This window comes from Calidris pugnax, unplaced genomic scaffold (assembly GCF_001431845.1).
Source record: "Calidris pugnax isolate Ruff unplaced genomic scaffold, ASM143184v1 scaffold219, whole genome shotgun sequence".
Taxonomy (NCBI): domain Eukaryota; kingdom Metazoa; phylum Chordata; class Aves; order Charadriiformes; family Scolopacidae; genus Calidris; species Calidris pugnax.
The window spans coordinates 10,257,180-10,271,791 of record NW_015094507.1 but is presented as its reverse complement, the minus strand read 5'-3'; the positions used below and the strand labels follow the sequence as shown (position 1 = coordinate 10,271,791).

Genomic DNA, 14,612 nt, shown 5'->3' with positions numbered 1-14,612 from the left:
TCTGTGACCTTGGGCAAACCCCTTGAATTCGGAACGAACAAAGCAGACAAATGATGCCTGAACACTGATGTGTCATCCTTATGGCCCCCACCTTGCTCCTCAGGGACCCGGAATGCATTCCTCTGTCAGATCATAGCCCATCCTGCCCCCAGCCTGTGACAGTTGTAAACGCCAGATATTTCAGAAGAAAGTATGTTACCCTGCTTACCTGTAACTTGGTGTAATTGATATGTTGAAGCCTCCATATCCGTACAAGAAGGCGGGATGAGAACCATCCAATTTAATTCCTTTCTTGTGAATAATAAACATTGGGATCTTAGTACCATCTTTGCTCGGGTAGAAAACCTAAAACAACAGAAAAAGAAATCTGAAATGTTGTTTTTGTTGTATCTCTCCACAACTGCTGTTAACAAGAATCAGAGGTGATCACTTCCATGGTGTCCAATGCGTGCAACTTTCCAAGTGATCTGCACCAATTGCCCAGGTCAGATTCAGTAATGGCCATCACCTGCTTGGTTGCTTAATAGCTCTGGAAAATGTATCAAAAATGAGGCAATACAAAGGGCATGACACTATCCATTTTACATATCTTATTCATCGATTCTACATACAAAGGAGTTTAAGAAAATGCTACGAAACCAATACAATTCTCTGCAAGGGAAGACTGGCGTTGTGAAAATGCAAGAACTGCGTGGTCCATCATATATGAAAGGAGCAGAGACTGAGCTGGCAAGGAGAGTGAACAGAACTATAATCAGATTTCCAATCTAAAATTGTAACTTTAAAATTTTTCTATTTTTTTAAATACTCAAAATTTCAGACACTAGAGAAGAGTGGACAGTGAATACTAAGAAACTCACGGTAGGATGGTGACTTAGCAAGACCCCACCAAACATTATATTGTTTTGGATAACAGAGAGCTATGTTACTACCAAATAAATACGTAAAACTCTCTGAAGATCTGGTCTTGTACAGCTGAAATTGCAGATAATTCCTTTATATCAGTTGATGCAGCAGTCTTTGGTTGTAAAAACATAAATTTAATCACAAGCAGAAGGCCAAAGATATTTAAGAAGTCAGAGTATTTTGGTTTTAGTATTAACACATTGGCACTAATAACATTTTTGGACAGAGTCACTCCACATACCAGATTCAAGTCAAAAGAGCAAACTTTGAACAGCTGAAGACACTGTTTCTTACTAAGCCTTGTGAAAGCAAAAAGCTGCAGCATGAATTCACCGAAGCAAGTCTGTATCCAGCAAAAGTGGATCAAGCATTGGTCAGTCCTTCCAGGTTGTGTTAATGACCACTTCACCTCATCAGGGTGGTAACATAAGTCACGACAGAAACTTGTTGAGCATTCAGTGCATTTTCAGGCATTACCCAGCAGCTTGAACCTGGAGCCCTAACACTGCAGAACCCCCAAGTCTATGCAGCAAGACAACTGATCTACCCGATGGCTTTGGGGAAATTAGCTCCCAAAACACCAATAATCCATGTAGCACATGCTTTGCTGTGTCTTTCTATTACTGCCACAGCACTGTGTGAACTTATAAGCTAAATTCCATATACGTAAACATAGACTGTAATTGCTTAACACAGTTCCCACATCTTGTTGTTTTGATGCATGTATCTGCCTACATGTTCTAATTTAGGATCCAGCGTGTCTTATTTTGCCAGTCAAGCAAAGCCATGTGGGTGTGAATGCAGTCTACTGCTTGTCATAAAGTTCTGGTTGACTACTTTTCATTGCTTTGGTTTTAGCATCATTATTTGCAGCTTCTAGTCTAATTAGAACAAAGAAGTAAATGAAGAATGCCATTCTTATAATTTTGTTGTTTCTTTACAACCTCTGTGCTTTTAAAGGAAATAGACCTACCACACTTTATAAAGCACACGAACAGGATCTATTTTTATAGCACATGAACCTCAACAGTAATATGATCTTGTGCAACACATTTATTCTGAGCAATGCGAAACATGCAAATCCACATGGCATGTTGAAAACAAAATAGTCACATTTAATTTTAGCATAATCGCTGCTACGGAAATGTGAGAAATTTCAAATGAAACATCTACTACTGAAGACTTCAACAAAACCTGTAGACGTATTCCAAATTAAGTTCAGTTTCCAGCAGATGGAAAAATTCAGAACAAAAGCCTGAAGGCGTTTTTACACAGATTAAATCACTGTTTCCAACTACTGCCACAACTATATCTTCACTGACAAAGTGGTCATCAGAACTCCCTGCAGGATTTTCATTTTTAGTATTTAGCTGAATACTATAAACAAACTCTCTGATGGACAGAAGAACTACTGAGGCTGGTGACGAGGAGTTACAGAGAGACTCCTCTCTAAAATGCTATCCAGCAACTCCAGTTGCTGCTGGCAATTCACACAAGGCGAGCACCTGGCCCTCCTATGTTTCCAGTCACTTACTGCTGTTGGCCAGGACTTCCCGATGATTAAAGGATGCCACTAATTTTCCTACTTCTTTCTGCACAACGGGATTTTTTTTTAAACAGTTCTCTGAAAACTGTCTTCAGTAGTACTTTTATCATCATCAGTTAAGATTAAATAATATACCATTAAATGAAAACTCAACCAAAAAGAGATGCACGTCAAGGTGACATTTGCAATTTAAGTTTTCACTCCTATCTTTGCTAAAATAACGATTACCTTTCCCTCCAAGATGAACAAACAGGAGGGGGCAGGGGGTGGAAATCAATTCAGTGAGACACCGAGATACTTCTTCAAATAGACTATTTTCAACAACTGATTCAATCTCACCTTTAAATAAGGTGTTATCTCTGAAGCAAGTCCAATGGCTTATTCATGTAACCAATAAAGGGACGTGCTTCTATCTCCAAGATTAAGGTAAACTGGAAAGGGCAAGCCCTAAATAGAAGAATTTCCCATGATGGTATTTCATGCCTAATTTTAGACACTGTCAGCTTTAACGTGAGTAAATGCTCATAAAAGGGTACTACTGTTTTCTGCTTTATCGCAGCTGGGAGTGATCCACTTGTATTTACCACATTATATTACTCGCTGCTCATATATTTTCAAATAAAGACTCTCATGCCTCCACAGCCATTAGCACGTCTAAGAAGAGGACAAATTAGCATAGTGGTTTTGGAGGGAAAAGGATTGGGGACAATGCTTCAGACGTACTGTTATGAATGATGAAACTCATCATTCAAGGAGGGACATGCTAAAAATAAATATTTTCAGCCTCTAGGAATGCACCAGCAATGCTGTGCGGCTGACAGGGCACTCCTGCTGCAGGAACCCTTCGTGCTATTCTCGGACCGTAGCGCTGGAGCAGGACAGCAGCCCCAAAATAGTTGTAGCTAACTCCAGCTCGCACTAATGTCCCTATCTGTCACACGGCAGAGGGGTCTCAGTGCCAGAAAGAATCACTTTCAATTCAGATGCTGGAACCTGAGGCATAAATTTATAGCCCCTATTCTTCTTACTATGACCCAGGGAGAAAGTAAGACTGTTCACACTATTACTCATTATTATAAACTATGTGAAGATTAAGCTATATAAGATACATAATCTTAGCCATTCTTCTTTAGTGCATACATATATATTTATACAGTGTTGGGTTTGTTTGTTTCTTTTAAACTTGGCATTTGAAAGCAATTTACACTCCATTTTCACATAAAAAGACCATAGAAGTTTACTTCCAAGACAGTAAACTGGAAGAAAGCTTACAGAGTAAGTTTTACAAGTAAAATCAGTTAACGGCTCCGTGATAGGATTTGTAAATTTACTTAGGAGTTAAGTAACATAAAAAAGTCCTGTACATTCATTTCTGAGGAAGTCTTTGTCCTCCTAATTACCATTTGCTTTAAATGTGCAGTATTTATGTTAAGTGAATCTTCACTCAGGGAAGTGATGAAAAAATCAGCCAACACTGGAGACACAGACCTTAATTCAGAAAGACTCTATCCACTTCTGCCTCTGCAGTGACAAGAAGCATCCTCAAGTCACCAGTAGGCAAAAGTAAGTATTTTAGGTTTTGAAAAGCTAAAAGGATTTAAAAGAGAGAGGTTGAAGCCAAAGCTCTTCTTTCATTTGTCAATAGAGATAATATAGCCAGACATTGAGACTTACACACAGAACCAAAAATAATTTTGGCAATGATCCACTATGCACTTATCTTGTGAGTAAATATGGAATCAGTATATTTGGATATTAAAGGAGATGATATAATCATCACAACAAATAAAGAAATAAAACTAACCTGCCTAAATACTCACATTATGCCACACAATTAAAAATACCTAAGACTACTGAAATTGAATAGAAACTTCCATTTTTACTCAGCAATTTGTGAGCATTCAGTTTCACTTTTCTTTTTTCAGAAATGTCTTCTCTGTTTATATATGATATAGATATAAAGATATCTATATAGAGATAAAAAGATGTATGTAATTGCAATTGTTTGGGGGGGAAAAGTGCATGTACACCTGAAATCACCTTACTTTTACAAAACCAAAAGTCCTTCTAAGCAAAAAACAACCCCAAACTTGTACAGACAATAATCTTATCCAATCAGGTGTAATGCATGTATTTTTAAGCTGTGAACAATATCTGAATGCCTAGAAACCTTTTATACTTTTAATGACTCACTCATTAAAATCCAATTAAAAAGTATTTAGCTTGATTTTTCAGAAAGAATTATTTCCTGCTGATAATACATTAATTTTACACATAAAAAGAAACTTTGACTTCTGGGACACAAAAACACCCCCTAAGTCACAGTAGGCTAATTATTCTTAGAAAGTCACTAGCGATTCCAAAAATGTCTCTCTCAACCTCTCTGTCAAGATTAGGTACTACATACCAGAGCTATCAATTCTTTCCATGTCTTTGTGTGCTTGATCTAAACCAGGTAAGAGTTACACATATCATCAGGTTGACATCCTTGTGTGAAATGCCAAAGAATTTTACAAAGAGCAAATAAAAAGGTATGTAAGTCATGCTAGAATACTCCTTATTAAAAATGCATGTTCAATAATTTAAGTTAAATAATACCAAGACGATGCCTTTAAAATGAGTTTTTTTCTGATGTCTTCCGTATTAGTTTTACTGAGATCATTCTTTTCACATGAACCAAATACAGGACGTAGCAGTCTTGTGAAATTTAGCAATTGTTTTCTGTTTCTAGGTAAGAGCATCTGCCCTCGCACACGGCTGCTGGGATGCAAAGCACAGGTACAGGCAGTGCTAGAGAAGCGCAGCTCCCCGTGGGGTCCCCGCAGACACAGGTGGGAGTGAAGCCCACGGGGCTGTGCTGAGCAGGCCACCAAAGAGAATGAAGGTTTTATTACCTGGAACTGCGTTTCAAGCATCCAGTTTCACATCAAGTATTTTCTTTATTAAGTGTGAAATGAAGATTTCTCATCACACTTACCCCAACATTTGTGTTTTGAGATTTGGGGAAGAAACTCATAAGGAATTCATAGTAAATCACTTAGAGCCACTCATGTTTTCCCAAGCATCGCAAATGCTTTGCGAGAGGCTCATCAGTTTAAAAATCCCCCCCAACTTTCTTTGAAAGACGACTGGAAGAGTAAACTGAAGGGAGTAGTCCCTGGAGAAAGTTTTCTTACACAGAGGAAGGCATCAGGGTGTTCAAACCTGTATTTGGATACAGAGATAATAGCACCCGAGGCTGAACAGTGCTACACAGCAACACCTCCCGCTGACAAGTCCTAATAATAGCTGCTACTCCGTGCTTCAGAAAGGCAAGTCACAAAGACCCTGCCTTCACACCAGCAAGTCTCAACACTTCAGCATCATCAGGCAGGAAGAAATCCTCTCCTGGAGATGCCAGCACAGAAATCTCATTGATTCAAACAGAATCACGCGCTGCCCTGGCCACCACCTCCCCACAGCCCACTCAGTCCCCAAGTGCCTCTGACCTTACAAAAAACCCTGATACTAGTCTGGGGTTGAAGACTATATAGCACATCACAAGCAAAATGCCTTATTTATTGCAGCAGTGGCATGGACCCAAGTATAAGACCACCAGTGGCCCCATAGACAGCTCTGGCAGCCAGCCAAGGGCCACTGTAAAAGCAGCTCTTACTGACCACTGGTTCTTGTATTCCTATGCACAGGATGAACCATAGGGAACTGCTACCACTACACAGCAAATCCACAGCATCTGAGGTTTCCTTTCTTCAGAGGGGAATCCTCATCAATCTTCTTTAAGCTCCTTAAATTAGCTTCAAAGCAATTCCGTGTGGGTTGCAAAGCTTAATACAGAACTGGACAGGGGCCAAAGCAACTCAGTAGGGTAAAAATTCACCCAGGTAAAGCCCAGAAAGAACATCCACAACGGGCATTTGCAAAAGCACTATGACAATAATCAGGAAACCTTTTGGAAGAAATTGTTTCCCCACCCACCCACCAGGACAAAAAGCAGCCTCATGCTGACAGAGGCAAAGTGCAAGGAGATGGTCTTTTAGAAGAAATGCCTGCTTGCCAAGTCCAGCTGCCTTGCTGCAAATGACTGCAGGGAGGTATCTCACAGGGTGGTGGGAGCAGGGAGGGGAAGGCAAAGGAGAAATACAGCTGAAAGTTCAAAAATAGTGCAGTACCAGCATGGCAGAAATTGCTTTTAAATACTACTTTTCTAGATTAGTTAAAAGGCAGCATTCCTTTTACACAAAACTTTAATGGTAAATGAGATCCAGTGATCTCTACTCCACTTTTGCCACCTAAAGACCCCTTGTCTCTTCTCTAAATGTTTATCTTCTGCCCCTTTCAGCATGATCTCAGAGCTTCCTGGAGCAGAATAATTAGCATCTGCCATGTACACTTATTCCTTTTCTTTCACCAGTTTGCCTTACAGAAAGCTTAGTGTACAGTGCAGAGACAGACAAATATCAGATACCACATTTACCTTTTGAGCTAAATAGACATTGTACGTGTTAAACAGAAAAAAGTAGCAGGGACAAAGTTACAGACTCCTTCTTGAACTACCTCTGTACTTACACATTCAAGAAATATATTACTATGAAGTAGTATAGCATGAGATAAACAAAGGGCTGTCTCATTGGAAGTAGCACACTATTATAAATAAAAACATAAGTAACAGCTGCTGGGTAATGCGATTTCTTTCATTAAATCAAGCTTTACTTCATTGAGAAAATGGCTCTGACACGAGACAACTCACTGTATTTGTGTGCAGGCATTAGAAACCAAACAGCACTCATCTTTACCGTGCTGGAAATCAGTTCAAGTTGTAATGATAAACACTGTGAGAATAAAAATGTAGAGGCAACTTACTATGGGGTAAACAAGGGGAGAACTTACCTTATGCAAACTACTCCACAATAACTATTCTTATTTATGCTTTTAAGCTGTGCTAGGTGCACAAATCTAGTTCAACATGCTGAGAAACTTTTTGAGTGAATATATCTCTAACTGGTTAATTCAGCTTTTCTCTTTCTGACTCCATCTTGCTCAAAACTTGCTTGATACCTCAACACAGGCCCACTGTTGAGCTTTTACAAGCTTCCAAGAGATGACACAACTCCTGTTGGTTTTTCTGCCTAAAGTTGGGGCACCTATATGGTTCAGGGTGCTCAAATTTCACCTGTAAACCTGTATTTAAAATTTCTCGCACAGAACAAATTCAGTCTTGACACTGGTGACATCAAGTGCCCAGCCTGTGTCAAAGTCCCAAGAGGACCCACATATTCCACTTGCATTGCCAAGAAGCTTTAGTTATGACTTTCAATAGCTGGATAATTTCAGAGCACGCTGCTCTCTCTTCCTTTGAGAAATCCTACCATGTTTATAGATGTTGAGTTAGCTACCCAAAACCAGAGGCGCTATAAATCGCTGAACACCTACAAATATTTTGCATGTGGCTAGTACATTACTGGAAAAAAATAGCTGATTCTCTTTACTCCTACTTTTTGGTTTGAAAAGAAACAGAGATCATTTACACTGGACAATGCATATTTCAAAGTCAGTCCCAGATCACTTATCTTGTGAATATTTAGTCTGAAAAACTTACTGAAATAAACAGGTCACTTAAAAGTATTGTGAAGCACTTCCTCAAATTACAGCTACAAATAATTTAATTTCTGAGATTTAAGCTTGAATTTAAAGTTATCCATTTGTGCCGCTACCTGATTAAAAAGAAACAAAATGGCAGCAGAAGAAAAAAAAAATCCTTGAGAATGGTCGAGGATAAACTAGAGTTATAGAAAATATCTGGGGAGCAAGCTTAGAATAAAATAATTCTAAGGATCAGATTTCACCAGTTGTGTCTTGGTGACCACCTCCCTGCTGTGGAGACAATACTTGGGGCTCATCTATTGTTTTCAGATTTCCAGTACTCATTGTACATAAAGAAAAATCACTCAGCGAGTAGCAAGAAGTAGAAGAGAATTATGAGAATAAGTTTTTGTGACACTGTTGTAACAATATTTAGGGGGAAAAAATTAAACCAGAACTAGTATAAAGCAATCTAGCAAAAAATTTCACTTGACAGTGTAATTTCCAGACAGACATCATGACCAAGACTTTAAGGTACTTCATAACAGGAACACCAAGAGGTTCACAGATGCACTCAGTTGGAGTGCATACTGTTGGAACAAGGAGGAGAAAAATGAACAACGGAAGAGGAATGCCTTTGTTTTACAGCCGTAAGACTAAGGACAGCTTGCAGCAATCTTTTCCTTTCTAGGGGAAAATGAAAAAAAAAAAGACAACAAAATTCAATAAACGTATCAGTCATGAGGAATTCAACTACTAATAATCACCTACTAATAAATCAACAGATCAAAGGTCTAACAATGTCAAATCAACTTCAGTTCAAAAAAACACCGATAAGTAGAAGGGAAAAGTCAGGGATGTTCCTATTGGCAAGTGTCCCTGATTTTAGGCATTCAACCATTATGCTTTGAAGCTTTTCTGCATCTTGTCTATTTTCAGCCGTTGGCAGTGATAACTGTGCACTATTACTTTCAAAAATAATTGACAAATTGGCTGAAAAGCAAGCAGTTCAGGGAGCTGTCAGGGAGAATTTATGTATCAATTTTTCCCTGTCCATGAGAACAGCACACTAGAACTAAGGAAATCATCTATTTCTTTATATCATTCATCTACACAGTTGAAAAACTAGTTACTATGAATAATAACGACATTTCTAGGAGGCTTCCCTTGTCCCATAAATTTCCTGGGAGATGTCTCAAGGACAGAGCAGAAATAATTAATCTAAGGAAAGATGATATTCTATCAGTACCTTTGGGCAGTGTTGATAAAATCAAATCAACTGCTAAATGAAGATGCAAACCAGATTACCCGTAATAAAATTGTGCACCGATGAATTTGTACTGGATCATAAACAGACAAAAGCCCACAGAAAAAAACTCCCATAATTAGTGACTGAAATGTTTCTGGGTGGAAATGGAACTGCCGCCTCCCTCCATTTTCCTTGACAAAAAACATTCTTTCAGAATGCCCCATGAGTTCATAACTTTTAAATTTTTACTAACTACTTCTGATGTTATACTGAGGGACAAGAAAGGAGTCTTCTGAATGATCCCAATGATGCGAGTGTTCCACATACACAAGTTGACAACTGCATCTCTGCACACTTACTGAAGCCCTTTGTGTTAGTCTGTCCTATCTCTTCACCAGCAAATGACAATTTCAGAAAAAAACCCACCCCAAAATGCCAAACCTGTCTAGATAAAAAGCTATTGACTAAGAAGCTTTTTTAGCTCTGTCTCACATGTTATTAGTGCAATTTTTTTCTGTTTGGTATAAACAGACTATACGTTTGAAAGCATCCAGCAACACCAACAAATTTTTAAGAGATTTGAGTGTGCCACAGAACACTGATAAAAGATAAGCCTTTGAGAAATTCTCCAAAAACCCCTCACTTCTATTTAGTAGAAATTATTTTCTCAGTACAAACTAACTGCTCATAACTGTTATATGATCATCTTGGTTAATATGTATAATTTCTAAGGTAATCACATTCACAGTGAAAGCAAGAGTCATAGTTTTAGTTTAAGATATGCTACCATTTGCTTCCCCTTTTTCCTTAAAATTGTGGAATCTGCTCCAAGCAAAAGCCACACAACCTCATTTATTCTGCAGAGGCTGCTGGGTTACGAACAACTTAGTTACACTAAGCCTGAATCAAATCTATGTATGATTTCAACAATATCTGAAATCACTATTTTTCATTGATATTCACCACTCTCAACTCTATTAATCTGTTTTCTACCATAATGATGAATGTTAATTAACAACAACAACAAAAAATCCTAATCCACCAAGTTGTTTTGGCCCTGGGTGAAGAGAGCAAGTAGAATTTTACTGGGCTGCTGTGATATATACTAGAAATTTATCTGCATTTTTCATTAGTTTTAAATATTACCAATTATAATTTGTTTTTGTCTCTTGTATGTAGTTAATACATAGTTATCGTTATTAATCTTCCAAATGTATAATTTATTTCTCTGCCCTGCTTTCTAGCTGTGGTTGAAGGACCTGGGGATGGCCTGCATTTGTACACTACCCAGCACACTGGTGAATGGGACTAAGACTCCCAGGCGCTGCGATAACACCAGTGAATAAAGGAGGAACAACCTTCTATTTTGGTCTCTGCAGCTGCTGTACTACCTTAATCCCCTTTGTACCAGTCGTACGCTAAACCTAATAAAAGACTGCATAAACTAGTTACCAACTTGTGTGCTGCTTGGAGCCTGCAGCTCTGAAACACAAACCTCCCAGCTCTGCCAGAGCCCCTTCTGTTCCAAAACCACCCCAGTTCCCCGGTAGCCCACAGGGACACCATTCAGAATGAGAGATGTATCCACTGTAAAGTATTTAAAGAGAATACGGAGCTGTGGGGAAGCTTAATTGCTAACAGGAAACACTGAGACGCTGCAGAAAAGAGGGGACAAGGGAGTGCTTTTTGGAAGGAGAAACAAACCGAAGGCAAAACTACCTGAAAAACCAAAATGCATTCCAGTAAGGCCAGAAACACAACGTGCTATACTCTGACAGGCTCAGTCAGCTACAGGATAGGGAACAACTGACCAAAAAAAATAATTCAGGAAAGTACCTCGGAGTTAGGGTACATGCCAAACTGAACTTAAACAAACAATGAATTGTTAGGGAAAAGGCAAACTCTATACTGGGACATATAATCCAAAGTCTCACCCACAAGAGCTATGAAGTAATGCTTTCCGCTGTATCCAACATTTGCAAAGCCTCAGCTAGAGTGCTGTGTTCGGTTTAAACCATGGTACATCACCTGCTGCCCATCTAAAGAGATTCCAGGGAAAGAAAAATAGAGGGATACGAGGTCCAGAAAGTGTTCAGTTTTTCTAGTGAATTACAGAGTGCGCTGTTTTTTGGTTTTTTATGTCTAAAGATACACTAGCCTTGGTAGTCATGATGGCCAGCTCTGGGACACAGATACCTGACCGCGCTGCCACCACCCCCAAACACATTCAGTCACTGCAGTTATTCCCTTTCCCAGTCCTTTGGGTATTGCAGCAGCTTTGCCACAGGTTTTTCTGTTCACAACTGCAACATCACCTGCTGGGCAGTAACACCTGGTTTCTCTCTTCTTGCAGAAAAAGCCAGTGTCCTACCCCTTGGACTGCAATGGATTAGATGGCCTTGTAAGACTGCTTTTGCCCATGTTTTATATGATATCAAGAAGAGAGGCTTCAAAAGTAGAAGTGGAGAAGACAAAGGGACTGAAAGAGAACAAGTGCCTCCCTTCTCCCTTTCACAAAACTATAATTGTTTGAGAGATGTAAAGGCCATCCAGGGAGTTCACATATATAATAAAACGTACAGGAACAACTGGCGAAATAGAGATTCATTCAAAAATCCACCACTTGCATCGAGAATCTGTACTAGTTAAATTTCAGGAAATGGTTTGAGTTTTTAAATATTAAAAAAGCAAATGTTAAAAACAAAAGGAAAGTATTTTTAAACTTGTCCATATATGTCTTACAGATGTGTAAACACCTATAAACAGAGTGGACAATATTTTATTCTCAAGTAGCGTGGGTTTCACTAACAAGCAACCAACTATAATTACTATTGTTCTGCAATTTAAAAACCACCCCATGGCAGACACAGATACGTACCTGTGTATACAACTCTTACTAAATTTAAGTCCCCTTCTTTGGAAACCTAATGACTGCTCAACAAACTTCATGACACTGCTAGCACACTACTGAAAAAGACAACCAGAAGAGTCTGGTTGTCTTGGTGGCCTGGTAAAGGAATTCAGTGTGTCTCCCTTCTAGATCAATGGCTCGAATGCTGGCTCGCACCAGGGATGACTGACAACTGCAATCATCTTTTGCCAGTTGTGGGAACAAAACTGATGTTCGTGGTCCCAGAGTGATCTGCCCTTAATGCACCATTATCACCAGAATTTAACACCCTCCTGGGTGGGGTGCACAAGGCAAAGTAAAGGGTGAGCAGACGGACAGAAAAATTGCCACCCTTGCAGTAGTGCTCTCATTCTGAACAATGCTGGCACGCCGAAGCTTGACATTTAGCCTCAACAAAGGGACAGAGAAAAGAAAAGTGGCAGCTACCACTGCTTTCTTTCAGCAGAGGGTTATATATGCAGTCCTTAGTGTGCTGAAATTTTCCATTTTTGTGACTGGTTGGTCTGAGCAAGAATTGAACAGTCACAAAGCAGCTTTGGAGCAGTTTTTTTTGGGGAAGTATCCTGTGTGTTTGATCCTCCACCCCTCATAGAATTGGCTGTCCAATCTGCCTTACAGAAGACACATAAACTGACCAAAAGACAGGGGTTTGTCAGCATTAAAATATTAAGCATCGATAAAAAGCTTCCAATATTTTTAAGTTTTATTACCTGCTACTCGTGTAAGACTTTAATAACTAGCTTAAGTTGTCAAACCACACCTGAAGACTCAACTCTGAGGCTCAGCAAAAAGAGGAGTAGCAAACCACTGCCATTAGAACAGCAAACCATCAAAGCACATCCCCAGTGCAACACCTCATCAATGTGCAACCACAGACAGATTTCATTCTGAATGTTTCTGCTCCTGTAGAATGAAGCTAATAATACCCACTACATTTGAGAAATAATACTGATATGCATATACAAAAGGGAAAAGAAAAGTTGAAAGAAGATTCCCACTGAGAATCATTAAATCGAATTCTAACTTATCTTGTAAGGGAATTAATTAAAATAGTAATGTGTTCATGGTTAATTACTAGAGGTGAGATCAATCACGGGATTGAATATGAAAGCTGGAGAAAAAAAGAGCAGGGAAAAAAATCTTCAGTGATTTCTTTAGAAAGATTACAATAAACGAGCATTTTCACTCTGACAATATTATCATTTTAATCTCTGTATCAGCAAAGAATCTACCTACTGAGATTCCTGAAGGTTTAAACACACATGTTCATTTAAGGTGTCCAAGTGAATGACATTTTTAATGACTTCTTCCTGATGATAAAATGTATTTAGTCATTTATAGTAAAAATCAAAACTATTTTTAATTCACAATTAACAATGCAATCATTTAAGACATAGGAGGCTGTTAAACAATCCTTTCAGCTCTTGTTTGAAACTCCTGTGTGTAAAAAGGAATTCTCTACACTATGTTCAATGGTTACAGCTCTTGTTTTTCACCTTGTGTTTTAAGAAATGAAGAGAGAGAGAGAGAGAGAGAGAGAGAGAGAAATGAAGCACAGAATGCAGCTTGGGATAACGCCCACTAACATCTCCCTTCGTTAGAAAAGTGGAAAATCACTACAAGTTCAAACAGAACTTCTACTGCTAAGACATAAGAAGAATATTTCACAGCTAATTTTAGTTAAACTATTAAGCAATCACTTCACTTGCACACTTAAAACGAATGTTTTTATAACATCTTGAGGATGAAGGCTCTACAGACTAACATTTTAAGAAACTCTTCAATTCCTTGCACATTTAGCAGAAAAAGAAACAATCTAATATTAAAAGCTTGGAACTAGTGAATCACAAAGTCTATATGATGATTCAAATGAACACAGGGACTGGTATTTTTATATTATCCCTCCACACTGTGTGGTCTGGTATTGTGCTAATTCTTCCTACGAGCAGTTCTGTACTCCTCCATCCCAAACCACATTTCCATTGTTCCCCATCCTGCTGAACAAAAGCTCCCAACATCCTAAACAACGCAGCAATCCGCTGTGGTATGCAATAAGGGGATAAAGGAACCCCAGACATTTAGACCTTAAAACAGAATTGGAAATGGATCAGTGAAGAAAGCAAGGCAAAATCCTATCGCTTCAGCCTCTTACTTGGAATATGGAGATCTGGTTCCTACTCCAGACGCTCCAGGAATATAATGGTCTGCCAGAATTACTGGTGTGAATTATCTGAAGTGGACTGGATGGGACTGCATAAATATAATGGGTGTAGAGCCAACTGCTACTTCTCTGCTCAGGCGTAAGGATTTCTAAGTTCAAGAGCACGTATGGTCATTATGGGAAATCCTTCACTTCATACTCTTCTAGAGAGTAGAAGTCCTTCTTGCTGACAATTTCTCCCCTTACAATGGAGTGTACC

The 14,612-nt window shown here is 38.9% G+C and overlaps 1 protein-coding gene across 1 annotated transcript in view; it reads right to left on the bottom strand.

The window, feature by feature from the left end:
- Nucleotides 1-14,612, bottom strand: part of PREP (prolyl endopeptidase) — an 89,465-nt gene that overhangs the window by 16,142 nt on the left and 58,711 nt on the right. Inside the window, exon 13 of the mRNA XM_014964437.1 lies at nt 209-345. Within this exon, the coding sequence (XP_014819923.1) occupies nt 209-345 (137 nt within the window). The remainder of the gene's footprint in view (nt 1-208; nt 346-14,612) is intronic.